Genomic DNA, 24,213 nt, shown 5'->3' with positions numbered 1-24,213 from the left:
GGACGCGGCCAGTAAAAGGACCATCCAGTGTATCGACGTTGAATAAAGTGCAGTGTTCTGATAATCTGTTCATTAATTATTTTCAAGGCGTCCTGGGTGGCCTAAACAGCCCGGGTAATTTCTGAACGTAATTTCCAAACTCCGAGACGCACTCCTGCCTGCAGCCACGAGGCCGAACCCCCGTTAAAAACCCTGAGATATTTCACATTATTAATAATAAATTTAAAAGCTAAAGACAGGCAGCGGGAGTGGCGTCAACAGAAATATGCTTGCTACGATATGATAAAAGTTTCGCATAAGGACACATTACCCTATGGCCGTAGGTTTTCGCTGTAGGCCACTGAAATCCATAAAAAAAAAAAAAAAAATAATAATAATAAAATAAATAGAACGGGAATGTTGCTAAAACATCGTGGTGAGATGTGGGTGGTTTGAGCGCCTTGTATTGGGTAACCTGAAAATAAAGTAATGGGTTGGAAATGTGAACTTTGTAAAACTAAAGTGTTTAAGGAAAGGTTTACTCTAAATAGACATTATAGAAATGTTCATAAAACTAACCCTAAGCCTCCAGCATACGAGTCCTCAGCATATAATTTTAAATGTTTGGAAACGTCTTGTAATGTTTCATTTAGAGAACGTAAACACCTAAGTGAACACTTACAAGAATCACATGACTTCATAATTGAAGAAGAAGATGTGCATTTGAAAGATAATGATGGTAAGTAAATCAGGAGAAGTGGGCGTTGTATGCATATCGATACCATAATTTTGATGACGTCACCAACATAGAGGCGCTCACGTCATTACAACAAGATGTAATGGTAAATATGTATTGTACGGATTAGCGCCAAAAAAAAATCGTACAAATATGAAATAACTTTCATTATATGCTATCTTACGTCCTCTTTTCAGAACCGCCTGCGGAGATAAAAAATTCCAATTACTTTTGGAGATAAAGAATTTTTTAATATTCATTTTTTGGCGATTTTTTTAAAAAAAAAATCTTAAAAATCCGAAAATACCTTTATTCTGTGCTCTTTAACTTCTCTTTTCATTAAACCCGGCGGAGATCAGAAATTCCAAATACTTTAGGAGATATGGAATTTTTTAATTTTCATGCTGTGCACTGATGCCGCATGAGCGGGAAGCCTACGATTCACACATCCTTCTGGACATACCCGAATACTCACGTTGGCAAGCCTTCTTTTCTTAAATTAGCAAGAAGTAATTAAAAATACTTTAAAACATTGTGGATGGTTGGTTATATTAGGTAAGTATAGCTACATTAAAAAAACTGTAAAATCATTTTAGGGTTGCTTAGCAAATAACTTTTTAATATGTAGCTATCCAGCGCTAGGAAACTGTTTACATGATTTCACAGTATTTTTAATGTAGCTATCCTAACCAAATCAACCATCCACAATGTTTTGAAGTATTTATAATGTAGTTAACATAACCTAATGCATATTTATTTAAAAAAAAAAAACAAAAAAAAAACAGCCGAAGATGCACGATCGGGCGTTCTCTTCGTCTGTTGAAAGAAGGCTTGCCAACGTGAGTATTCGGGTATGTCCAGAAGGATGAGTGAATCGTAGGCTTCCCGCGTTCACCATTGTTGCTTGTTTACAAGTATGATTTTTTTTTTTTTTTCGCGACGTAGTTGAACGACTACATCACGTAAAAAGAAAATTACGTGAGTTCCTACTGTTCATCCTTTTTCCCGGTTTGTTAGGTCAGGTCAGCTACATTATAAATACTTTAAAACTAAAAAACCATTAAAATTAATTTTTATTATTTTTAATGACCGTTCAGTTTCAAAGTATTTATACTGTAGCTGACCTGACCTAATCTACCTTTGTCCCGTTTTGTTAGGTCAGGTCAGTTACATTATAAATACTTAAAACTATACAAGTAAAATTAATTGATATTATTTTTAATTTCCGTTTATGGTAAATCTGTATTGTACGGATTAGCGCCAAAAAAAATCGTACAAATATGAAATAACTTTCATTATATGCTATCTTACGTCCTCTTTTCAGAACCGCCTGCGGAGATAAAAAATTCCAATTACTTTTGGAGATATCGAATTTTTTAATATTCATTTTTTGGCGATTTTTTTTAAAAAAAATTTAAAAATCCGAAAATACCTTTATTCTGTGCTCTTTAACTTCCTCTTTTCATTAAACCCGGTGGAGATCAGAAATAGGAGATATTGAATTTTTTAATTTCCTTTTGTGCACTGCTGCGGCGTTGAGCGGGAAGCCTACGATTCACACATCTTTCTGGACATACCCGAATACTCACGTTGGCAAGCCTTCTTTTCTTAAAATTAGCAAGAAGTAATTAAAAATACTTTAAAACATTGTATATGGTTGGTTATATTAGGTAAGTATAGCTACATTAAAAAAACTGTAAAATCATTTTATGGTTGCTTAGCAAATAACATTTTAATATGTAGCTATCCAGCACTAGGAAACCGTTTACATGATTTCACAGTATTTTTAATGTAGCTATCCTAACCAAATCAACCATCCACAATGTTTTGAAGTATTTATAATGTAGCTAACAACCTAATTGACCATTAGTTTTCATGAGTTGCATATTTATTTACTATAAACAAAAAAAAAAAAAAAAACCGAAGATGCACGATCGGGCGTTTGCCTCTCGTCTGTTGAAAGGCTTGCCAACGTGAGTATTCGGGTATGTCCAGAAGGATGAGTGAATCGTAGGCTTCCCGCGTTTCACCATTGTTGCTTGTTTACAAGAATTTTTTTTTTTTTTTTCGCGACGTAGTTGAACGACTACATCACGTAAAAAGAAAATTACGTGAGTTCCTACTGTTCATCCTTTTTCCCGGTTTGTTAGGTCAGGTCAGCTACATTATAAATACTTTAAAACTAAAAAACCATTAAAATTAATTTTTATTATTTTTAATGACCGTTCAGTTTCAAAGTATTTATACTGTAGCTGACCTGACCTAATCTACCTTTGTCCCGTTTTGTTAGGTCAGGTCAGTTACATTATAAATACTTAAAACTATACAAGTAAAATTAATTGATATTATTATTAATTTCCGTTTATTTTGAAGTATTTATCATGTAACTAACCTTACCTAATGGAAAATTTCTGTTATTTAGGCATTCACGCGCACACGGCAAAATATAAAATGGCGTCTGTTGAATGATTACATAGGGCTTGTATTGCAAAATAAGAACGGCGATATCTCCAAAAGTAATTGGAATTTTTAATCTCCGCAGGCAGTTTTGAAAATAGGACGTAAAAGAGCATATAATGAAAGTTATTTCATATTTGTACGATTTTTTTTGGCGCTAATCCGTACAATACAGATTTACCCCGTTTATTTTGAAGTATTTATCATGTAACTAACCTTACATAATGGAAAATTTCTGGTATTTAAGCATTCACGCACACACGGCAAAATATAAAATGGCGTCTGTTGAATGATTACATAGGGCTTGTATTGCAAAATAAGAACGGCGATATCTCCAAAAGTAATTGGAATTTTTAATCTCCGCAGGCGGTTTTGAGAAGAGGACGTAAAAGAGCATTTAATGAAAGTTATTTCATATTTGTACGATTTTTTTTGGCGCTAATCCGTACAATACATATTTACCGATGTAATTATTTACGTCGCGGCTTTTCCGTGAATAAATGATAAAACTTGAAGAACCCTTTAGGGTAAATATGTAGAGTAGCGGTATTTGCGAAAAAAAAAATGCTAAAAATCTGAAAATACTTTTATTATATGCTCTTTCCCTTTCTCTTTTCATTAAACCCGGCGGAGATAAGATTTTCCAAATACTTTAGGAGATATCGCCGTTCTTATTTTGCAATACAAGACCTGTGCAATCATTTGACCAGTGCAATTTTTTTTTATTTTGCCGTGTGTTCGTGAATGCCTAATTAATTAAAATGGTCTATTAGGTCAGGTCAGTTACATTATAAATACTTTCAAACTAAGCGGACATTAAAAATAATGTGAATTAATTTTAATGGTTGTTTAGTTTTAAAGTATTTATAATGTAACTGACCTGACCAAACAAACCGGGATAAAGGATGAACAGTAGGAACTCACGTAATTTGTTTTACTTATTACTTGCGCAACAATATCCAAATAACAAATAAAACATTAAAATTTGAAACTTTAAAAGCTCACCTAAGTTAGAGGCGGGTACAATTCCTTTGCCATTAGTAGAATATGATGTAGTCGTTACGTCGCGAAAAAAAAAATTCATACTCGTAAACAAGAAACAATGGTTAATGCCGCATGAATGCACAGGTGTTGTGATGAAATTAAAAAATTTGATATCTCCTAAAGTATTTGGAATTTATTATCTCCTCCAGGTTTAATGAAAATAGGAAGTTAAAGAGCATAGAATAAAAGTATTTTCGGAATTTAAAATTTTTTTTTAACAAATATTGCCCAACTATGAAAAATAAAAAAATTCGATATCTCCTAAAGTATTTGGAATTTCTTATCTCCGCCGGCTTTAATGAAAAGAGGAATTTAAAGAGCATATAATAAAAGTATTTTCGGATTTTTAGAATTTTGTTTTTCGCAAATACTGCTACTCTACATATTTACCCACTTTCGGAGTATTAAAGACGTTTTCTCTATTTGCCCAGAAAGCAGCATTGGTAAATTCAGACTAGTTTTTAAAAATACCCATTTGTAGGTTATTTTACAATACCTGTGCATTGATATTGCCACCACTATTTGTTTTCCTGTGCGGGTATCTGTATTTTGTTTACAAGAATTTTAGTCCATATAGGTATTATGTTGATAATCTAAGTATTGAATATTACACGTGTATTGCAATTATGACAATTTAATTTTCTACTGAAGATGCTTCTCTATTTACCATGTAAACAGTGTATCTTAATTCCTACTGGTTTCTGAGAAATTACTGTTTGTAGTTCACATTTTAGAGCCTATTCAGTAAATTGGCCACTGCTATGTTTTTTTTAGAATTGTGTTGCCTTTCCTGTGGTTTTCAATACATATTAAGGTATATATTTGGTAAATATGTAGTTGGGCGGTATTTGCGAAAAAAATGTTTAAAATCCGAAAATAACTTTTTTCTATGCTCTTTAACTTTAACTTTTATTCTTTAACTTGGAATTTCTTATCTCCGCCGGGTTTATTGAAAATAGGAAGTTAAAGAGCATATAATAAAAGTATTTTCGGATTTTTAACATTTTTTTTTTCACAAATACCGCCTAACTACATATTTACTGTGCATCCAAACCCAATCATTAACTCTTGACAGGTATTTTTTTTTATAGTACGGAGTAGTGAAGGGCCGACTTGTTACGTGCGATAGCACATAACCTGATGCATAAAGGAAATTGTTATTTCGTGTATCAAACGTAATAATTCCTAACCATTGCGGGGGGGAGTGCATGTATCTGTATTAGACTACGATGATGCATAGAGTTCAGGCGACATAGATACGACTTAAGTTTATTGACACACTAACTGCTTTGCAGGGCAAATGTTATTAGTGCAACATATATTAAAAATAAATGTTAATAAAACCATTTGTGATACACATTTTAGCATAAAGTATTGTTTTGTATACTACAGCACTACCTATTCTAATCCAGAACAAGATACCGAACATCTATAGCCAGAGTTACAATAGTCTGTTGTCTCCATCCGACATCTGTTTGTCACTCCTGTGTCCATGAATGTCACACAGCTAGCCAAGTGATTTACATCAGGAGTACATGACTTAGCGGTCTGTCAGAATATTTTCCCAAATAAGTGCAACATAGGTACAATACATGTTTTTCTCTCAAAGATTTATATTAATGTTGTTTGCTATTTATGTCATGTTCCTGTAAGTATTGTATCAGCTTATTCTACAAAAAAATTAGAATTGTGTTTGAATTATTTGTACGTCAGTTTTTACAACCACAATGTTACCTACTGTACAAAACCGATGAGTAAACAAATTTAAATTCCACAGGCCTGTGTTCTGGTGAGAATTTACTGGTGCAACAAAACCATAGATATACTCCATCAATCTGTGAAAAGATGCCAAGCTTTGGACGGACAGTTGGATAAATTTTTGGATCATCCAATTAGCTGCTGGTCACGTGATTGATGTACAGATTGAGGCAATTTGCTATTGTAATTCCAGCTTGTCTACAGTATCATATTCTATATTACAATCCTCTCCTCCCCTTGGTTTTGTGTGTGTTTTTGTGGTAGTATACATTGATGCATATTGGTATCATCTATTTTAACATCACTCTTCAAAATCTGACACAGTTCTTTGAATAATGCTAATGATATTCTAAAGTAGTTAAAAAAATTTTTATCATCAATTAAAAGTTGAGGAAATAAGATAGAGAAAGCTCCTTCTATCAGTCTGATAACATTGATAGGACACGTCTATAACGTCCTTTTTCTTGATTTCTCATTCATGGCCAGTTTTCCCCACTATCAATGCAATCAAAATGGCCTCGACTTCCATAGCGCAAGAGTGCGGCACTCACTCCAGCGAACAGTTGAACACTGTATAATATCGAGTGGGGTTTCCTCGGCAGTCGGTTAACTATTGTTGAAAAGTTTCCAGCGCCGCAACTGTAGTTGCCAGATCTCGGCAACTCGTGAGCAAACGATCGCTGGAAACTCAGTTGCCCTTGTGAAAGGGCTCTTAGTAGGCACACAACAAATACTTTTAAATTGTTTGTAAACCTTATAAATTTATAGAAAACTTTTGTCTTAAATTATTTTTGGTAAGACAGACCATTCCTGCAAGGAGTTGAAAAAACAGGACTAAAAATAAAAATAAAATATTAATTTGCATACAATGTACCTACACTATATATCCGTTATTATTTCTTATGAAACCTCAAAATATTATATACATCTTTCATTCAAAATTATTTTTTATGCAACCAACCATTATTGCAAGGGTTGGAAAATAATAGGGGTTGAAAGTCAAAAAATTAAGAACTCATTTAGTAAGTACATTATCAAATCCATCCAAACTGTTTGTAACCTTATAAATACTGTATTACCTAAAACTTTTATCTGAAACATGGTTTGATACAACCAACCATTGCTTCCAAGGTTGAATTAACAAAGGTTAAAGGAGAAAAAATTTTTTCTAACTCCCTTATTAGGTAACATGTAAAATTTAAAATAATTAACTTTTAATCTTCTAAAAAATTATCTAAAACTTTGGTCTTAAATAATTTTTGTTAAGACAAATCATTACTACACATGGTTGAAATAAACAGGGGTTGGAATAAAAAAAATTATTAAACTTAACATACATACCATGATCATGAACACTAGCTAATCCAATCTTATGTATTTTAATCTTTCTAAATATTGTCTAAAATGTGTTTCTTAGTAAATTTTTAAGTAACCAACCATTACTGAAAGGGGTGGAAATAACAAGGGTTGAAATATAAAAAGAAAATTATAACTTGTTTTGTGGATATACATGTATATACAAATCAATTATAAATTATTTTAAAAATTCTAAATATTTTCTGAAGCCTTTAGCTTAAACAATTTTTGATGAAATGAACTGTTACCATAAAAACAGAGGTTGAAATAAAAGAAAATCATTACTTCCTTATTATCAAATTAATTAGATTTTATTTTAAATTATTTTAATATTATCTTAAAGCTTGGTCCTAAGCAAATTTTTATAGACTATATATAAGTGCAGGGGATGAAAAACAATGTTTGAAGGTTAAAAAATTCTAAGCTGTTCCGTGCTGAATGCTCCCTTTTCTCAGTAAATTTTCTTGCATAGCTTTTTCTTCTATGTGATGCATTTTGTTGTTCTCTGTGAAGTGACAAACAGTAATCATCCATCATCTTAGTAGTATTCCAGTATCGTTTCTCCATCTGTTTTATGCCCTTGTGAAACCATTCCCCTTGCGCTTCACTCACATCACAAAAGTTTTCAGGAAAAAAATGAAGATGATTATGCAAGAAGTGGACTTTAAGGCTCATCAGAAAACCAAGAGTTTTGAACTTGTTTATCATATTAGCTACAATAAATTTATAGTTAAGGGGTTTCACATTGCCCAAAAACTTAGTAGTCACGATGACGTCGACCAGGGCTACGCCCTCCCGAAGCCCGATGTGCCTCACGCCACTGCGACCCCCTCTCCTCCCACCAACACCCTCTGTTTCAAACCTCCCGCCAACAAGTGCGTGTATGCGTGTGTCCAGTTGCACTGCGTGAACCCTTTTGGCACCCACCCTACTGGAGCAGTGGAGACTATGTTTTTTAAATAATGTAATTCTTAAATATCTGTAATATGTAATCCTTAAATCTTAATTAACTTGCAATTTTGAAAAGGTTTTACTTAATAGTTATGTTTAGCTGTCTTCAATATTAATGTACTAACGGTAAGTTCAGCACTTCCTGCGGCCATGACACCCGGGGCCCGGGGCAGTCTCTTCCGTTCACCGTGTGGGGTAGGATGCACCTCAGCACCTCGTCGACTTCAACTTTTGCTTGTAACCGATCCGTTAACATCCGCCATCGTAACTATTTTTAAAACCTTTTTTAATCAACCTTTGAGGCCTACCCCGGTGGCAGACTGATTAACTTAATTAATTAAAGCTCCCCCGGAGCATTTTTATATTAATCGGCAGACACTTTCGGAGCCGGGCCATGCTGTGTCCTGGTCAGCAAGAAACCTGGACTATGTGCTGTTTTCTGTGTGCATCTTGAGTGTACGTGTCGGCGCCAATAAAGCTCAATACTCACCAGACTCGTTGCACTTAATTCTCGACCACGAGTTCCCCAGTAGAGAGACGGAGGTGTGTGGGGCGCGTAAAGACCCCACGAGCAGTAGCATAGCGTGCCCGCTGCTGAGAGCGGGCCGGTGAGTGCTAGCGGGGGGAAGTCGAGCCTAGCTCCACATGGGTCACGTCACGGCCCTGGGTTAGAGTCGGTAGCTGGGTCCACGTGCCCATCCACGTGGTGGCACCCAAGATATAAACGTACGCCAATTCGAAAACCCCCCCTCACGACATGTGGCGCCAAAGAGAGTGGGGCTAGGCAACGCACACCCGGTTGCGAGAAACGGAACGTGTGAGTTTTGCGGTTGTGCGACGGAACGAGGTGGTGAACAACAACACCCGCAACGTGGCCAAGGCGCCCACGGGTTTTCCAAGAATCCGGCAGCTGGCTGCATAACAGGTACTGTGCTGCGTATGTGCGTGTGCAACCATGTCTGTGTTCAAGGGACTTGCGTTTGATTCAAGTGTATCTCTGGACGTGAGTGGAATGTATTTTGTAAAGTGTACACGGCCACGACACGTGTATGTGCCTTGAACCAGGCAATGTAACTTCATTCGTGGCTGAATTTTTGAAATTCACAATAGCCATTGCGCACGTCAGTATGACTTCGGTAGGACACGTAGAATTGCTCGAGTTTGCCGGGAGGACCAGTGTCGACCCGGGGAAGTTCCTGAAGGTCTGCCGGGAGCGACTAGGTCGCTACGGCGTACTAGAAACAGAATGGGCGGACCGCATCGGCCAAGTACTGAGAGGTGACGCAAAGGCTTGGTGGACGGTAGTAAGTATGACATGCCATGGAACGAGTTCACCCGCCATTTCGAGGCACGTTTAGCCGACACACGGACAGAAATGAAGGTACGTTCAGAGCTGTACTGCGCGAAACAGGGACGCACGGAGGTGGCGGAAGCTTTCATCCTGAAAAAAATTCGGCTGTTCAAGCGACTGTTCCCGGCGGGAAACCCAGATCAAGTGATTGAACTTGTAGTAGAGCTGATGCACCCTGAACTATGTGTCCACCTGCGCCACGCAACACAGAAGTCTGCAGAGGACTGCCCAGTTGGCACGGGTCATCGAAGAGGATGTGAAGGAGGCGGAGACAAGACGGCAGGAACTACCCAAGACGCAGCGCGCTGTCATGTCAGCAGACGCGACTGCCCATGTGTCATACACGTAACCACGGGACAGCAGCCGGAACGTAAACAACCGCCCTGCAATCTCGTGGAGGGGGCGTGTCATCGGCGATGGGTCACCACCTCAGTGCCAGACCTGTCAGTTCGGCATGTGCCACTGGCACCAGGACTGTCCGGTCCGAAACGCGCCCCGGGCAGGGAGCAACCGACACCAACCTGCAGGAATCGGCCCTCAGAGGCCCCATCCATTGGCGCAGTATCCCGCAGTCGAGACCAGCAGCACAACCACCGACGGACCCAGCTTAGGACACGTAGACGCGGCCGCGCAGTGAACGCCCTTGCTGCCACAGCAGCAAGCCACAACTGCATCGCCACCCGCCTCGTCGAGAGCTCACAGTTTGAGCCTCGCCGCGGCCTACTCCATCTCGCCACTGTCGGCGACGCCTGCCCAACGCAGGGCCTTGTGATGCTCCACGTCAGCGTCAGAGACCAACACTCCGTAATGACCGCCTTAGTGGTCGATGGACTCCGGGATGATGTCATCCTAGGACAGCCCTGGTTGTGTTACCAGGACGCCAGCATCGAGGTGCGGTCAAGGCGTCTACACGTGGGCGTCCAGCGCCGACGCACCCTCCATGGCATCGGACACCCACTGCCACCTCCGGATCACTAGGTCAGTCTCGACGAGTTTCTACATGATGTGACCCCCTGTCGCTGAGAAATGTTGAAAAGAGTGCTCGACTACCAGAGTAACGTGTTTGCCAACGCTGACCCACTTAAACGCACCACAGTGATAGAACAAGCCATCCCGACCCTCCCGCACGAACCGATTTTCGTCCCCTCTGGGAGCTACGGTCACGTGGGTAAACAGACTATACTCACCCAAGTGTTCGAGATGTTGCAGGACTGCATTATCGAGCGGAGTGTAATTTCGTATAACTCTCAAATAGTCTTGGCAGAGAAAAAGGACGGCACATTGCGGTTCTGTGTTAACTTTAAACCACTGATTAAGGTCACCATTAATGCCCTGCCACTACTGTTGAACATCGCTGACACGATAGCTGGACTGGGAGACGCTAAAATATTCTCCTCAATGGATTTGAAATCAGGCTACTGGCAAGTGCCAATCAGACCCACAGACAGACCGAAAACCGCCTTCACCATTCCGGACGGGCGGCGCTTTCAATTATGCGCTATGCCTTTTGGCTTGCAAGACGCGCCCGCCACGTTTCAAACAATAATGACCCGTGTGCTAGATAATTATGCAGGAAAGTTTGCTGCGGCGTACTTAGACGACATAATTATCTGGTCCCAGACCTGGGAAGAGCATGCCCATCACCTGGTGCTCGTATTAGAGCGACTTTCCACCCATGGACTTACGTGCAACACAGCCAAATGTCATATAGGCACCACCGAGCTTGACTTCCTGGGGCTCGTCAAAGCGGAGGGGAATTGCCCAACGGAAAAACAGCTGGAAGTGATTGTAAACAAACCTCCGCCTCGCACCCGCAAACAGCTGCAGCGCTTCCTGGGGCTGGCCAACTGGCTGAGGGCATTTATACCTGTCTTCTCGCTCGTGGCCGCTCCCCTCACGGGACTACTGTCACCGAAACAGCCCTTTAAGTGGATGAATGCCGCGCAGCTTGCCTTTGACAAACTAAAGAACAGGTTCCGTGAATGCCATCTATTATTTCGCCTCGACCCGAACAAACAGGTCATCGTTCAAACTGACGCCAGTCAAGTGGGCAACGGCGCCATTTTGCTACTAATCGGCGACGGAGGCGAGCCTTGCATCGTAGAATACGCGAGTGCGAAATTCGGGGAAGTCGAGCGACGCTATAGCGTTAACGAACGTGAATGCCTTGGGCGCTACGACGCTACAGGCCGCACCTGGAGGGTCAACACTTCCTGTTGCACACTGATAGTCAGTGCCTTAAGTGGCTAGCGACAATGCAGGGCTGCCGCTCAAAGTTGACACGCTGGGCCATGCTGTTGCAGTCCCTAGACTCGGTAGAGCACGTGCCCGGCAGGAGTAATGCCTCACGGACGAGCTGTCCTGCAACCCAGACGACACGGTCGAAGCCTGCGATAACGCCTCCTAGGATGAACTGTTACCACCCACCAGCGAACTGCCAGTGGACGAGCCGGGCACACACGGAAACGACGCGACCATCTGCGCTGTTGTCAGGGACGACACGCCGACACTCCAGCCGGGGGCGGAAATCGACAATTTCGACGAGTTCGTGCGCGCAGACGACCAGTCACAGAAACTAATACGTAGCTGCACGGAGGGCCCGCGCGAGGGCTACCGAGTCGTGGACGGACATTTGCAGGCATGCCCCGCGGGAAGCAAACACTCGTGGCGGACATTCGCACCGCGCAGGTGTTCCGCATGCTGCACCAGAATCGGCTTGCCGGACACCCGGGCATGGATGAGACCACTAGAGCCATTCGTGAAGCATTCTACTGGCCAGGGCTTAACCAGTACGTGCGTAACAGCGTGCGACGCTGCCGTCACTGCCAACGAGACAAAGCACGGCGCCCCGATGGGAAGGAACAGCAGCTGCCATGACGACCCTCGGAGCCGTTTCACACAGTAGCATTGGACTTGATGGGGCCATATCCCTGCACCCCGAGAGGAAAAAGATTTCTACTGGTAGTGACGAATGGATTCACACGGTGGGTGGAGGCCTACCTCCTGTCCAATTCCCGGGCAGGGACCATCGTGCATGCACTCGAGAAAGAGTTTTTTCCACGGTGGGGATACCCCTGGGTACTATTGTCAGATAATGCTGCGCAGTTTTCGGGCCGGCGATGGGCAAAACTCTGCGAGAAGTGGCGTGTGATTGTACACACGACACCAGCATATCACCCAAGAGCAAATCCGACAGAGCGGCGCAACCAAGAAATCAAAGAGCAACTCCGTCTCTGCTTATCAGAGGACCACTCCCAGTGGGACACCCACGTGCCCGACATAATTATCTGTATACGCCGCCGGGCCAATGCAGCCACGGGAGAAACCCCGGCTAGGCTAGTGCAAGGACGCAACCTCCCACTGCCGGGCCAGTACCGCGTCGACGAGAGGAACCCGGAAACTGCCAACCGAACCCCCGAAGAGCGTGCTCGAGAGCTGATGGAAACCCACGAAACCACCCGACAACACCAAACCACGTACCAAGCTCAGATCACACCAATCACAACGTGGCCCCCACCTCCTCTGACACCCGGCCAGCTGGTCTACGGACACCTGCACCCATTGTCTGGCGAGAAACCGGTATTACTGCGCCGGACTAGCGCCCAAATGGATTGTGCCAATGCCAGTGATTAGGACGATAGGCACCACGACCGTAGTAGTGAAACTCCTGTCAGGACGAGCTGCAAGGTATCATCGAGACGCCATCCAGGTATCAGATGAGGAACCGGACGAGGCGGGCGACGAACCCAGCGCGCTAACACCCGTGGAGCCCAAGCAAACTGCACAGCCAGCTACTTTGACCCCGACAGAAGAAAGGGAAGGGGAATTTCAGGGGTTTCCGGAAACTGAGGAGAGGCGCCCTGTACCAAACACCCACACCACTCTGCCCCGACAACTGTTTTCAGAGAGGGAGGACAAAATGAAGCCTTTCCACGGGTTTGACGAGGCTGTCAGGCGGGGAAATCTGGCACGCACCCCATCCCCCACCCCGATAATCTGGGAACCGGATAACGCACCATCACTCCCGGAGACACCCGATGAATATAAACCCCGATGGCCCCTACACTTGTCTCTGACAGATGCCACTCTTCGCATGACCATCAAAGAGCCGCCGGAGCCCGCCACAGATGCCATGAAAGCTACGCGGTGGGCGGCGGGGGATGAGGCGCCCATCCCCGCACCACGCTACAACTTCCGGCCGCACCAGGTGGCAGCATTGCCCCGGTGTTGCACAATACAGGAGACGAGCCGACAGCAGCACGAGGCCGCAGAGGACGACGAGAAAGAAGACTTAGCAGTCACATCGGGCTCCTTCGGGGGGGAGGGGGGGGGAATTGACATCGACCAGGAATACGCCCTCCCTAAGCCTGATGTGCCTCACGCCACTGCCGACCCCCTCTCCTCCCACCGACACCCTCTGTTTCAAACCTCCCGCTAATAAGTGCGTGTGTGCGTGTGTCCGGTCGCACTACACGAACCCTTTCGGAGCCAACCCTAACTGGAGCAGTGTAGACTGTATGTTTTTTAAATAATGTTATTCTTATACATCTGTAATATGTAATCCTTAAATCTTAATTAACTTGCAGTTTTTAAAAGGTTTTAATAGTTATGTTTAGCTGTCTTTAATATTAATGTACTAACGGTAACTTCAGCACTTCCTGCAACCATGACACCCGGGGCCCGGGGCAGTCTCTTCCGTTCGCCGTGTGGGGTAGGACGCACCTCAGCACCTCGTCGACTTCAACATTTGCTTGTAACTGATCCGTTAACATCCGCCATCGTAACTATTTTTTAAACATTTTTTAATCAACCTGCGAGGCCTACCCTGGCGGCAGACTGTTTAACTTAATTAATTAAAGCTCCCCGGAGAATTTTTAGATTAATGGGCGGACTTATACTTTCGAAGCCGGGCCACACGGTGTCCTGGTCAGCAAGAAACCTGGGCTATGTGCTGTTTTCTGTGTACGTGTCGGTGCCAATCAAGCTCAATACTCACCAGACTTGTTGCACTTAATTCTCGACCACGAGTTTCCCAGCACAGAGACGGAGATGTGTGGGACGCCTCAAGACCCCACGAGCAGTAACATAGTGTGCCCGCCGCTGAGAGCGGGCCGGTGAGTGCTAGCAGGGGGAAGTTGAGCCTAGCTCCACATGGGTCACGTCATGGCCCTGGGACAGAGTCTGTAGCCGGGTCCACGTGCCTATCCACGTGGTGGCGCCCAAGATATAAACGTACACCGATTCGAAAACCCCCCTCACGACGACTTCTTTAAATGATATCCAAGCCTCCTTTTCCTTTTTATTCATCATTGTGTCGAAGTTGGAATTGAACATCAGTTTACAAATATCAGGACCAAAAAAATCAATTCTTTCAGTTTAGTTTCTGATAAATGAGGAAATTTACTACACAAATATTTGAAACAGTCACCATCTTTAGGCAAAGCTTTAACACATTGTTTCATTAAGCCCAGTTTTATGTGGAGTGGTGGAAAAAAAAAGTTTTTGGGTTCTACTAAAGTTTTATACAAAATATTTATCATACCAGGTGTCAAAGTTTTTCTTACAAGCCATTGTTTTTTGGACCAATGTTGATCCCTTTCTCTGCTGTCTCACTCACATATAAAACCTTTGAAACTTGTAAATCCTTTTTGTTGACCAAGGAGCATGGAGACAACTTTTAAATCTCCACACAGCATCGAATCATGTACTGTATATTTAATTTTCTGTAAAATTATATCAAGGTTTTTGTAAGTTTCCTTCATGTGGATTGAATGAGCGACAGGCAATGAAGCATAAATATTTCCATTATGTAATAACACACCTTTTAAACTTGTTTTTGATGATTCTATGAAAAGTCTCCAATCTTCCTTCTTATACTCAATACCAAATTCATTCATTAGACTGTCGGTATCATGGCAGTAAACTGTTCATCTCTGGTTCTATAATGGTGAACAGATGTTCCAGATTCCAATAAATGTTTTTCTTTTAGTCTAGAACCAAGTAGTTCTGCTTTTTCCATAGTCAAACCCAAATCTCACTAAACCATTTAATTCAGCTTGTGTAAACAATTGTGGTTTTAAATTTTCTTGAGAACATTTGTAATCATCATCACTTGGTTGTTTTTAATTAATTCAGGACTGGACTGAAAAACCTCATCACTAGAATCAGGTTGCACAAGAACAGGAAGTCCCGGTCCATGTCTGCCGATCAACTGAAGTAGGGTTAGGATAGACGATTACTTTCTTATTTTTAGAATTATATCTAGAAATATCTATTCTGCAAAAATAACAATCATTCAAATGATTTTTTTGTTCTCTCCATACGTTGGGTATTACAAATTTAAAAGCTTTTTTTTCTTTTACCACTTCCTAAGATCCTCGACACAAATATAACATACTTTGTGAGGAACCCACCATTTGTCTTGATTACCGATTTTTACACCAAAATATATGCAAAGTATATATATATTTTTTTACAAAGTCTGTAATGTTCCTCTGATGTTATTTAATCACAAAGTCACCACATATATAACAAAAAGCGTTAGGAGAGTTTTTACAACCACGATTAGCCATATTAAAAAGTGAATAAAAAGAACATAGGTTAAGCATTGCAATTCGAGGTTGTATTAACTAGAAGAAAACGAACTGCTGTGTAGTTTATCAGAACTACCAACCTTATTTAACATTTGATTGTATTGGTAGCCTTATGACAATGAAATATGTCAGCTTGATATTTCTATGATTATAAATAGTTTTTACAACTATTTTTAAAAATAATTTATATTTACTTGAAATATTAAAATGTGAGAGATTGTTTTGTGATACAAACTTTATTATTATTTTCAGTATCAGCACACCAAATAACACATGAATCATCTAAAACTATTAAAAAAGTTTTTTTCATTGGTTGCCTGTGTTATCAGTATAATATTTAGGCAGGAGGCATTCAAGAATATCTTGGACACCTTCATTGCTTCTCCATGATCACAGAATCATCATTCACTTTCATGTCGATAGCAGACTCCTAATCAAACCTATGGTCTGCTACCATGACTGCTACAGTGGCTACCCATTGAGCACCTGTCTTGTCACAGGAGTGATATGGTGGAGTCATTCATGCTTAGTTAGTACAGTCTATGGCAGTCATCTTACTTTGATTACCTAACTTAAATTTTCAGTCTGTCATTAAAATTATATTTACATTTAGAGAAAAAAATAGCTTGCATGTTGGTAGACCATTTAATATGTTTAGCAACTGTATTTACTTTTGTTCAGTGTGTCATCATGACTTGATTCTTGTAATTCTTTTGTAGAATTTGAAATATGGAAGTCAAACATTGAAACTCATGAAAACTGCAACTACATTCAAGAAAGAGGAAAAATTAGTAAACGTGATGGTGGAAAATGTGTGAAAACATGGTATTATGTTTGCAACAGATCGGTCAGACATGGTGAGTGCTGAAATAAAATTTGTATTTTTTAAGATACATAATTAGATGATGATAAATATTAGACGGCAAGGCTAATGTTTACTGGTGACGGGCTATTGAGGGGAGTCATGTAGCTGCCCATCGTAGTGCAGATGTGACCCTGAAGTGAGCAACAGTGTAAACACGGTGGAGGGGAGGGGTGGAATCCCAGCAACGTCTGCTGTGTTTCCCACTCGTGAAAAATTTAGGTTTGGATATCTAAGTATTTGAACCTGTATTACTTGGGCGAGATGATAGTGTTATGATTACCGCAGCTGGACCATGAATTTTTTTTAGTAAAAGTATTTTGTACCATCCTAAGTTCAGTAAGACAATAAACCAACAGTTATTTTTTGTAACTAATGCATACTTTGATAAAACTGTAATTATGTTGTTTGTTGTATATGAGTATGCTGTATAGTAAAATGTCTTCTGCTTCCTCCTAAACATATGTTATTTCCCATGGAGAGTATTGGAAATTTTACAAACATACTGAGAAGATTACACAAAGTTTGGTAGGTAATTTCTTTAAAAGGGGGACAATAAATGCTCATTTACCTTTAATATGATGTATTCTTGATAATTATTTGTCTAATAATAGAACTGTTAGCCCCATAAATGAGTATCTTTTGGGATATGTCTAATAGAGTAAGAATTGGCATGTATGAAGCTGTGACAGTATTACGTGACCAACACATGGCAGAATATGACAGTATGTTTGGAAAGTGGCCAAGTTGTTTGTTTCATTGAAAAACAACTTAATGTGATCAAAAATGTATTGAATATTAATCACTCACATAATTATATGTTGTTATCTTCATAGAGTTGGTAGTGACAGTAATGTTAGTAAGTTTTTTTTTTTTTTTTTTTGGTTTCAGGACATGCAAAACCATCATTGCAGAAGAGAGCGACAAAGTGGCAAGGCTCATCAAAATTAAGTCATTCCTGCATAAGTAGCATAGCAGTAACTGCCAATGACAGTGGCGTGTTTGCCAGTAGAATAAAAACTCATTACGGTCATGAACGAGAGTTGCAACATTTGCGGTTGAATAAACATGAGCGTGCTGTTGTAGCCAAAAAAATATTGATGGGAGTATCAAAGAAAGAGTAAGTTAATGTTACTTTTATTTATATTAAATGAGTGAGTTGCTTTACATAATTTTTTGTCTTATAATGATGGTTGGATTTGTATTTTCAGGATTTTGGATTCAAGCCGCAATAACATTGGAAATGACATAAAACGAATGGATTTACTTACGAGTCAAGATGTCACGAACATTAAGAAAAAAATTAAGGTGACTACCCAAGATGGACGAGGATCAAAACAAACAGAAGATGTAATCAATATTGAGTCGTGGGTCAGGGAATGTGAAAGTTCAGATGAGAACCCGATTTTGTTCTACAAACCACAAGGGATTGCAATTGAAGACTTTCAAATCAATGACTTCTGCCTGATTATTTTGAACAAGTTCCAGGAGCATATGTTGAAGACCTATGGCTCTAATGCAATTTTTATAGACAGCACTCATCAGCCTGACACCTCCAACTTCGAGCTCACTGTGCTTATGGTGGTGGATAATTATGGAGAAAGTTTTCCAGTGGCGTGTATGTTCTCAAACAGAAAAGATGTGGTTCTTTTTGAGAAGTTTTTCAGGTGTTTGAAGTCAAGGGTGGGCGTTGTGAGGTGCAGAACATTTTTGTCGGACGTCATCCCAAAATTCTACAATACGTGGACTCGTGTGATGTGTGAAGCGCAGTGTCATCTCTTCTGTTCCTCACATGTGGAAGAAGACTGGAAGTTAAATTTGTCGAAGATTGACAACAAAGGAAAGCAATGTTGGGTGTACAAAACACTAAATATGTTGCAACAAAATTTGAAATATAAGAGCGAAGAAGAATTTCAAGAGAATTTGAAAACAGCTATTTTAAAAATGCTTCAAGATAGTGAAACTGTTGTGTTTGGGGAATATTTTAAAAGACGTTATAGTAATAACTACAGACAGTGGGCCTATTTTTTCAGGAAAACTTGTTCAGTTAGTAAAAATATATCAGTGAAAAATATACATGAAATAATTGAATATTTTAACTTGAACTGTGAAACAGGACATTTAGATAAAGGATTACGTATAGTGCTCAAGTATGTACATGACAAGATGTTGGAAAAGAAAATCAAGGATATTGAAAGGAAAAGAGTTAGGCTTATTAGTGACATTAAGAAACACCATAGCATAGCAGCAGCTTCTAATTTCAGTGTCGATGGAGATGATGATGATAACAAAACATGGATTGTAAAAAGTGATTTAAATTGGTATCGTGTTGAAAAGAAAATGCAAACTAGTTGCTGCACACTCAAGTGTGACATCTGCGACATCTGTCTTCACGAGTACTCGTGCACTTGTGTTGATTTTTTTGTAAACTCATGCATATGTAGACACATTCATTATGTAGTTTTAAAGTTGACAACTGAAGAGATGCTGAGCATTGCAGTTGTCAGCGGCTTGCAAGATCACGACTATTTGTCGTACAATCACATTCCTCGTACACATTGCACCAGCAACGACAAAAAAGGTAACATTATTACTTTAATAGCAGACATTCAACAAAAAATATATTCTGACAGTGAAACAGAGAAAATAGACAATCAAGTGAAACAGGAGATATTTACTCTTTTAAAAAATGTAGAAAGCTTGTTAGCAGTGAAAAAGTGATAATTTCCCTGGCTAAAGAAAGTTATAAATCACTTCAAAATGTTGTAAAACAATAAGATGTTCAAAAAACGTAGAAGAATGTCCGCAGAAAATAATTTTTTCAAGTACTCCATAAGATACCAAAAAAGAGGGATTAAAACCAGGTAGGTGAAGTCTGGATATATGATTCAAACTTTAAAAACAAATACTCAAAGTTCACTAAGATTTGTCTGTACAACCAACCTATTGATTTAAACCTACATGATCAAATTTTTGACCCACTTGGACCGCCAAGATGCTAAAGCTGTATAAAAACAGCTCATTTCTGCTTCTTGAGCATGGGAAGTGATGTTTGCAGATCTTATTTTCATTGCATTAGAAAAAAATATAAATTGATTATTTTAAAAATCAGTAAAATATTGGTTTTTATCAACATAAACTTTTTTAAGAATTATCTATACAAATTTATTTATAAATATTTAAGGCTTTAGTTTTTTATTCTTGATCCACCTTTCAGTTCTGCAGGATAGTACAGTTATCCACCTTACTAGTCTTTATATTTGTGAACAATATTTATATTATGGTGATAACGTATTGCAATTTAGGTAACGTAGTGGCAATGAGGCAGTGCTGAAGACTGCTTATGTTTGCAGGAAATAATCTATTTATGTTACATGCAAGTGCTGCAATCTACATATAATAATAGAACCTAGTTATAAAATTTTCCAGATAATAATTTAAAACTGTGTGTAGTACATATTTCAATTATGTTCTTTATCCACGGAGAGCTCAGTCAATGATAAAGTTGTGTGGGGGGATCTTGGTGTTATTTTGGATGTAAAGAAACTGGATTAGAAACATTAAATATAATATTTATATGTAAGAATCTATAATTATATTAGAACCTAAATTGAAGGAGATAGAACACAAAAAAAAACACATCATTACCTGAAGAAAATTAATCAGATTTTTGAAATCTTGGTATTCACCAAAGAACTTTTTGTTTGCCCTTTCATGCTCATCTCCTTTGATATTTGTTGATATGTTATTGTATGTGATTAGTACACTTAATTTATTCTTGGAATTGTTTTTCTCATTTTTATCAAGTATAAACTTTATATGGTTTGTTTTTTCTTAGCAGAGAGTTTTAATGTTGGAATTTAACTGGATGTAGTCTTGAGACTGCTGGGTTTATTTCCCTTCCTTTTTTTGTTTACTGTTGGTCTCATAGTGCATTTAGTGAAGTTTATCTGATACCTACAGTTTGCAAGTTAACTGTAAATCTTTATTGTATGAAAACACCACGTAAAAAAAATCCCACTTGCATTAAGTTTTTAATTTGGACTTTTTGGAAACTTTTTCTAATAGCATTTTACACAATTTTTAGTTCATTTGAACTATTTTATATTTATAAATATTTTTTTATTTGCTGGTGCTTGTCACTCTATGTTTCTATTTAATTTGATTGATTTTTGTTTTGTATATTAGTCCCTAGCTGCTTTATGTCTATAATTGTCATCATTTTGAAGATACAACATAATGTCACTCCATTGTCTGCGCTCTTATAGAATTTTAATTAATTTAAATTGATATTTTTCTGTGAAAGAATACTGTACCATGACTTCTTATTATGGTCCTAATAAGGACCATATGAATTACAGTCATATATAAGACTGTAAATGTGTGAGAATGTTGATAAAAGTTGAAATCGCGACTTCAAAAAAGCTGACAAAATGCCAGACTTAATGAAATAGTGTTTAACTGAACTGTTATGGCCTGTTTACCTTTCGCCAACAAGTTTTAAATATTTCTGTGTAATATAGCTACATAAAGTACATAATGTATATAAAGCTACATAAATTATATTTTTGTGATACCGAGGCCAGGAAATTGTATGTAATATTTATAAGGAAACAAACCAAAAATTAATAGTTTAGGTAACTGTATATAAAATTATGTTATTTTAAGTGCCTTTTGTATACCTATATTACTGTTTTTTTGCATTTATATTGACAAATAAACAAATATTTGAAAAATAGTGTGTACGATACATTTGTGTTACTGGTTTGTACATTGTCATTTGTAGGTAGATGTGAATTAATTTTTGCTCTCAATTAATGGAAAAAGGTTTGTCACATTTCAAATTATAATTTTTAAATTTTATTCTAGTTATTAAGTTATTTTACTATTTCACCAGAGAAGTCACTTAAATCTAACACTATTTAACCTTTTATTTATACTTTACAGATATTTGCTCCTTTATCAAATTCAGATTTGTTTATTTAACCTGAAGACTACTCACTAATATTTTACAGTTTACTGGTGAAGTCGCACACATGCTGTCCACTCTCTTCGTAAACGTGTATTCTTCAGAGTAATATATCATTTGGGAAATATTGGAGGATCAAGGATCTAAACGGCATCTGGAGGACCAGGAGTCAAATTTGGGGTCGGCATCTGACCTCAGTTTCCCACTGTTTCTCAGTATCACTTTAGGCAAAATGCTGGGATGGTTCCTCACTGTAAGTGTTGGCCGATTCTGTCTCAATATCGTCTCACTTTCTCTTGTTAGCAGATAAGGTGGCTTAGGAGAGAGCACATGTCCATAGACTTTACAATACACAGGAGGCTTCAAGTTCATCAATGATATGTCCACTTTATGCAGGTCTATTTGACATAACAGCCTACCCTTGATGTTTAAAATAAGCATTTATGTAGCGTTCACAGTGAAACACTGGAGCCTTAGTGTCAAGTCTGAAATCCGATGTAGTTGCTGTGTAAATGCAGTTGATAAGCAAGTATATGATGGCCCAAAGAGATTGCAGGTAGTGCAGTGGACAGTTCTTGGTAAATATTAACACTCAATATTGTAAATGATGATTTATTTGATAAATATATTTACTTTTCTATAACTTTTATTTTCTATTTTGAGTTGTACAGTAGCTGTGTCTACAGTTTGTAGGTAAGCATAATTATTATGTATTTTTTTTACATCACAACAATTCAATGCAGAAAATTGCAGAATTCCATGATATTCTCTGGATTAATTTCTGGGCTTGTAAATTTTTGAGAATACAGTCAAAGATAGATGGAACGTTTTAAATTCATTTTGCTTTGCTTGTTTATTGAATAGAGCTGGGCCGATATACGAATGTGCAGATTATTCCGATACAGATCGCTTGCTGCCGTGGCCAGTAACCGATACTAATCATTGTTTCAACAAAAAAAAAAAGTAAAACTTGCCTTCATACTTTTTGGGAATAACGTGAGCCATGCAAACCAATGTTTGAATAGATAAAGTTGGTGATATTAATTTGTCTAATGTACAATATTGATAAATAAATTTACAAATTGTATTGATTCTGAAAACAATAAAATTGGAACAGAACTAAAATTTCTTAATTAACTATTTGGTTAATTAACTATATAGTCACTATTGACACCAGTGATATTTTAAGAAATAAAATTTTTGCACAAATTTATTACAAAAAGTATAAATCTGTAACATTATAAAAATAGGCAACAAAATGTAATTAAAAAAGTTTTAAAGAGTAACTATTTGAAATATCAGCAGTGTATTTTAATTTTTTTACAGCTGATGCATGGAATAATGGTAAATATTAAATTTTAATTAATTTTACAAAGTATGTTAGAATGTGCGCTTAATTGTTTGGATTGGTTTTAAAGTAATACATCAAAAGTAAGTGTAAATTGTTTAGTTAAAAGTTTCTCAACTTGCGAGGTACATTGAACAATGCTCTTATGCTACGTCCACCGCCTGCCGGCTACCGGTGAGTGACGTGGCTGGCTGAAGGAGGGGAAACACTAGAAATAAACCAGCCAAAGTTAAGTGTGTGTGTGTTCTGCGAATGTGTGTGGTCATGTAGCAGTGCTAATGGTTCCCCCTTCCTCTCTCGCCGTTGTAAATGTCTGTAAACTGGTGGTGTACTTGTACACAATCTTCATGTGTGTATCTCGACAGGTGTTTATAATGCAACATTGCCCAAACATTATTGTTGCTTGAGATTTCCCACACTTTCAACTGTTAACATTGCTTGATCAAATTGCAGCCAGTGTTAGTGTTTTGAAGTGGGGGCTTTTATATTCCTCCCTCCCCTTGCACTATTTTAGTAGCGTGTGAAGTATAGTTTTCTTTGCCTTTGTTAGGTAGTACTTATCATGATTTGTGGGGGTGAGGATGGGCCTAAGTGTGGAGCAAGAAAAGGAGAACAGGACTGCTGCCTTACCCCCTCCCAGGGTAGGGTAACAGAGGAGGCTCAACACCAGAGCTGTATTTCTTATGTGCCAATAAGCTGAGACGTGGAACCATGGTGGCCACTCACAGTCACCAAAAATATTCCCTGATTTCAATTTCAAAATTTCCCTGATATTTACAATTACAAAAAAAAACTTACTTTTGATGAAA

At 38.9% G+C, this 24,213-nt stretch overlaps 1 protein-coding gene across 1 annotated transcript; it reads left to right on the top strand.

The window, feature by feature from the left end:
• Positions 1-372: 372 nt before the first annotated feature.
• On the top strand, positions 373-23,178 carry LOC134527942 (uncharacterized). The gene is made up of 4 exons (XM_063360987.1): positions 373-718; positions 16,945-17,082; positions 17,979-18,207; positions 18,299-23,178. Exons 1-4 carry the CDS (start codon positions 469-471, stop codon positions 19,806-19,808), a joined length of 2,127 nt encoding a protein of 708 aa, XP_063217057.1. The 5' UTR covers positions 373-468; the 3' UTR covers positions 19,809-23,178.
• Positions 23,179-24,213: the final 1,035 nt, after the last annotated feature.

Source organism: Bacillus rossius, chromosome 1, assembly GCF_032445375.1.
Source record: "Bacillus rossius redtenbacheri isolate Brsri chromosome 1, Brsri_v3, whole genome shotgun sequence".
NCBI classification, from domain to species: Eukaryota; Metazoa; Arthropoda; class Insecta; order Phasmatodea; family Bacillidae; genus Bacillus; species Bacillus rossius.
This window is presented reverse-complemented; position numbering and strand designations above follow the sequence as displayed.

Coding starts and splice junctions, on each gene's coding strand:
- LOC134527942 (XM_063360987.1), top strand. CDS start 469: ATGGGTTGGAAATGTGAACTTTGTAAAACTAAAGTGTTTAAGGAAAGG. Junction 719..16,944: donor GCATTTGAAAGATAATGATG/GTAAGTAAATCA, acceptor ATTCTTTTGTAG/AATTTGAAATATGGAAGTCA. Junction 17,083..17,978: donor CAACAGATCGGTCAGACATG/GTGAGTGCTGAA, acceptor TTTTGGTTTCAG/GACATGCAAAACCATCATTG.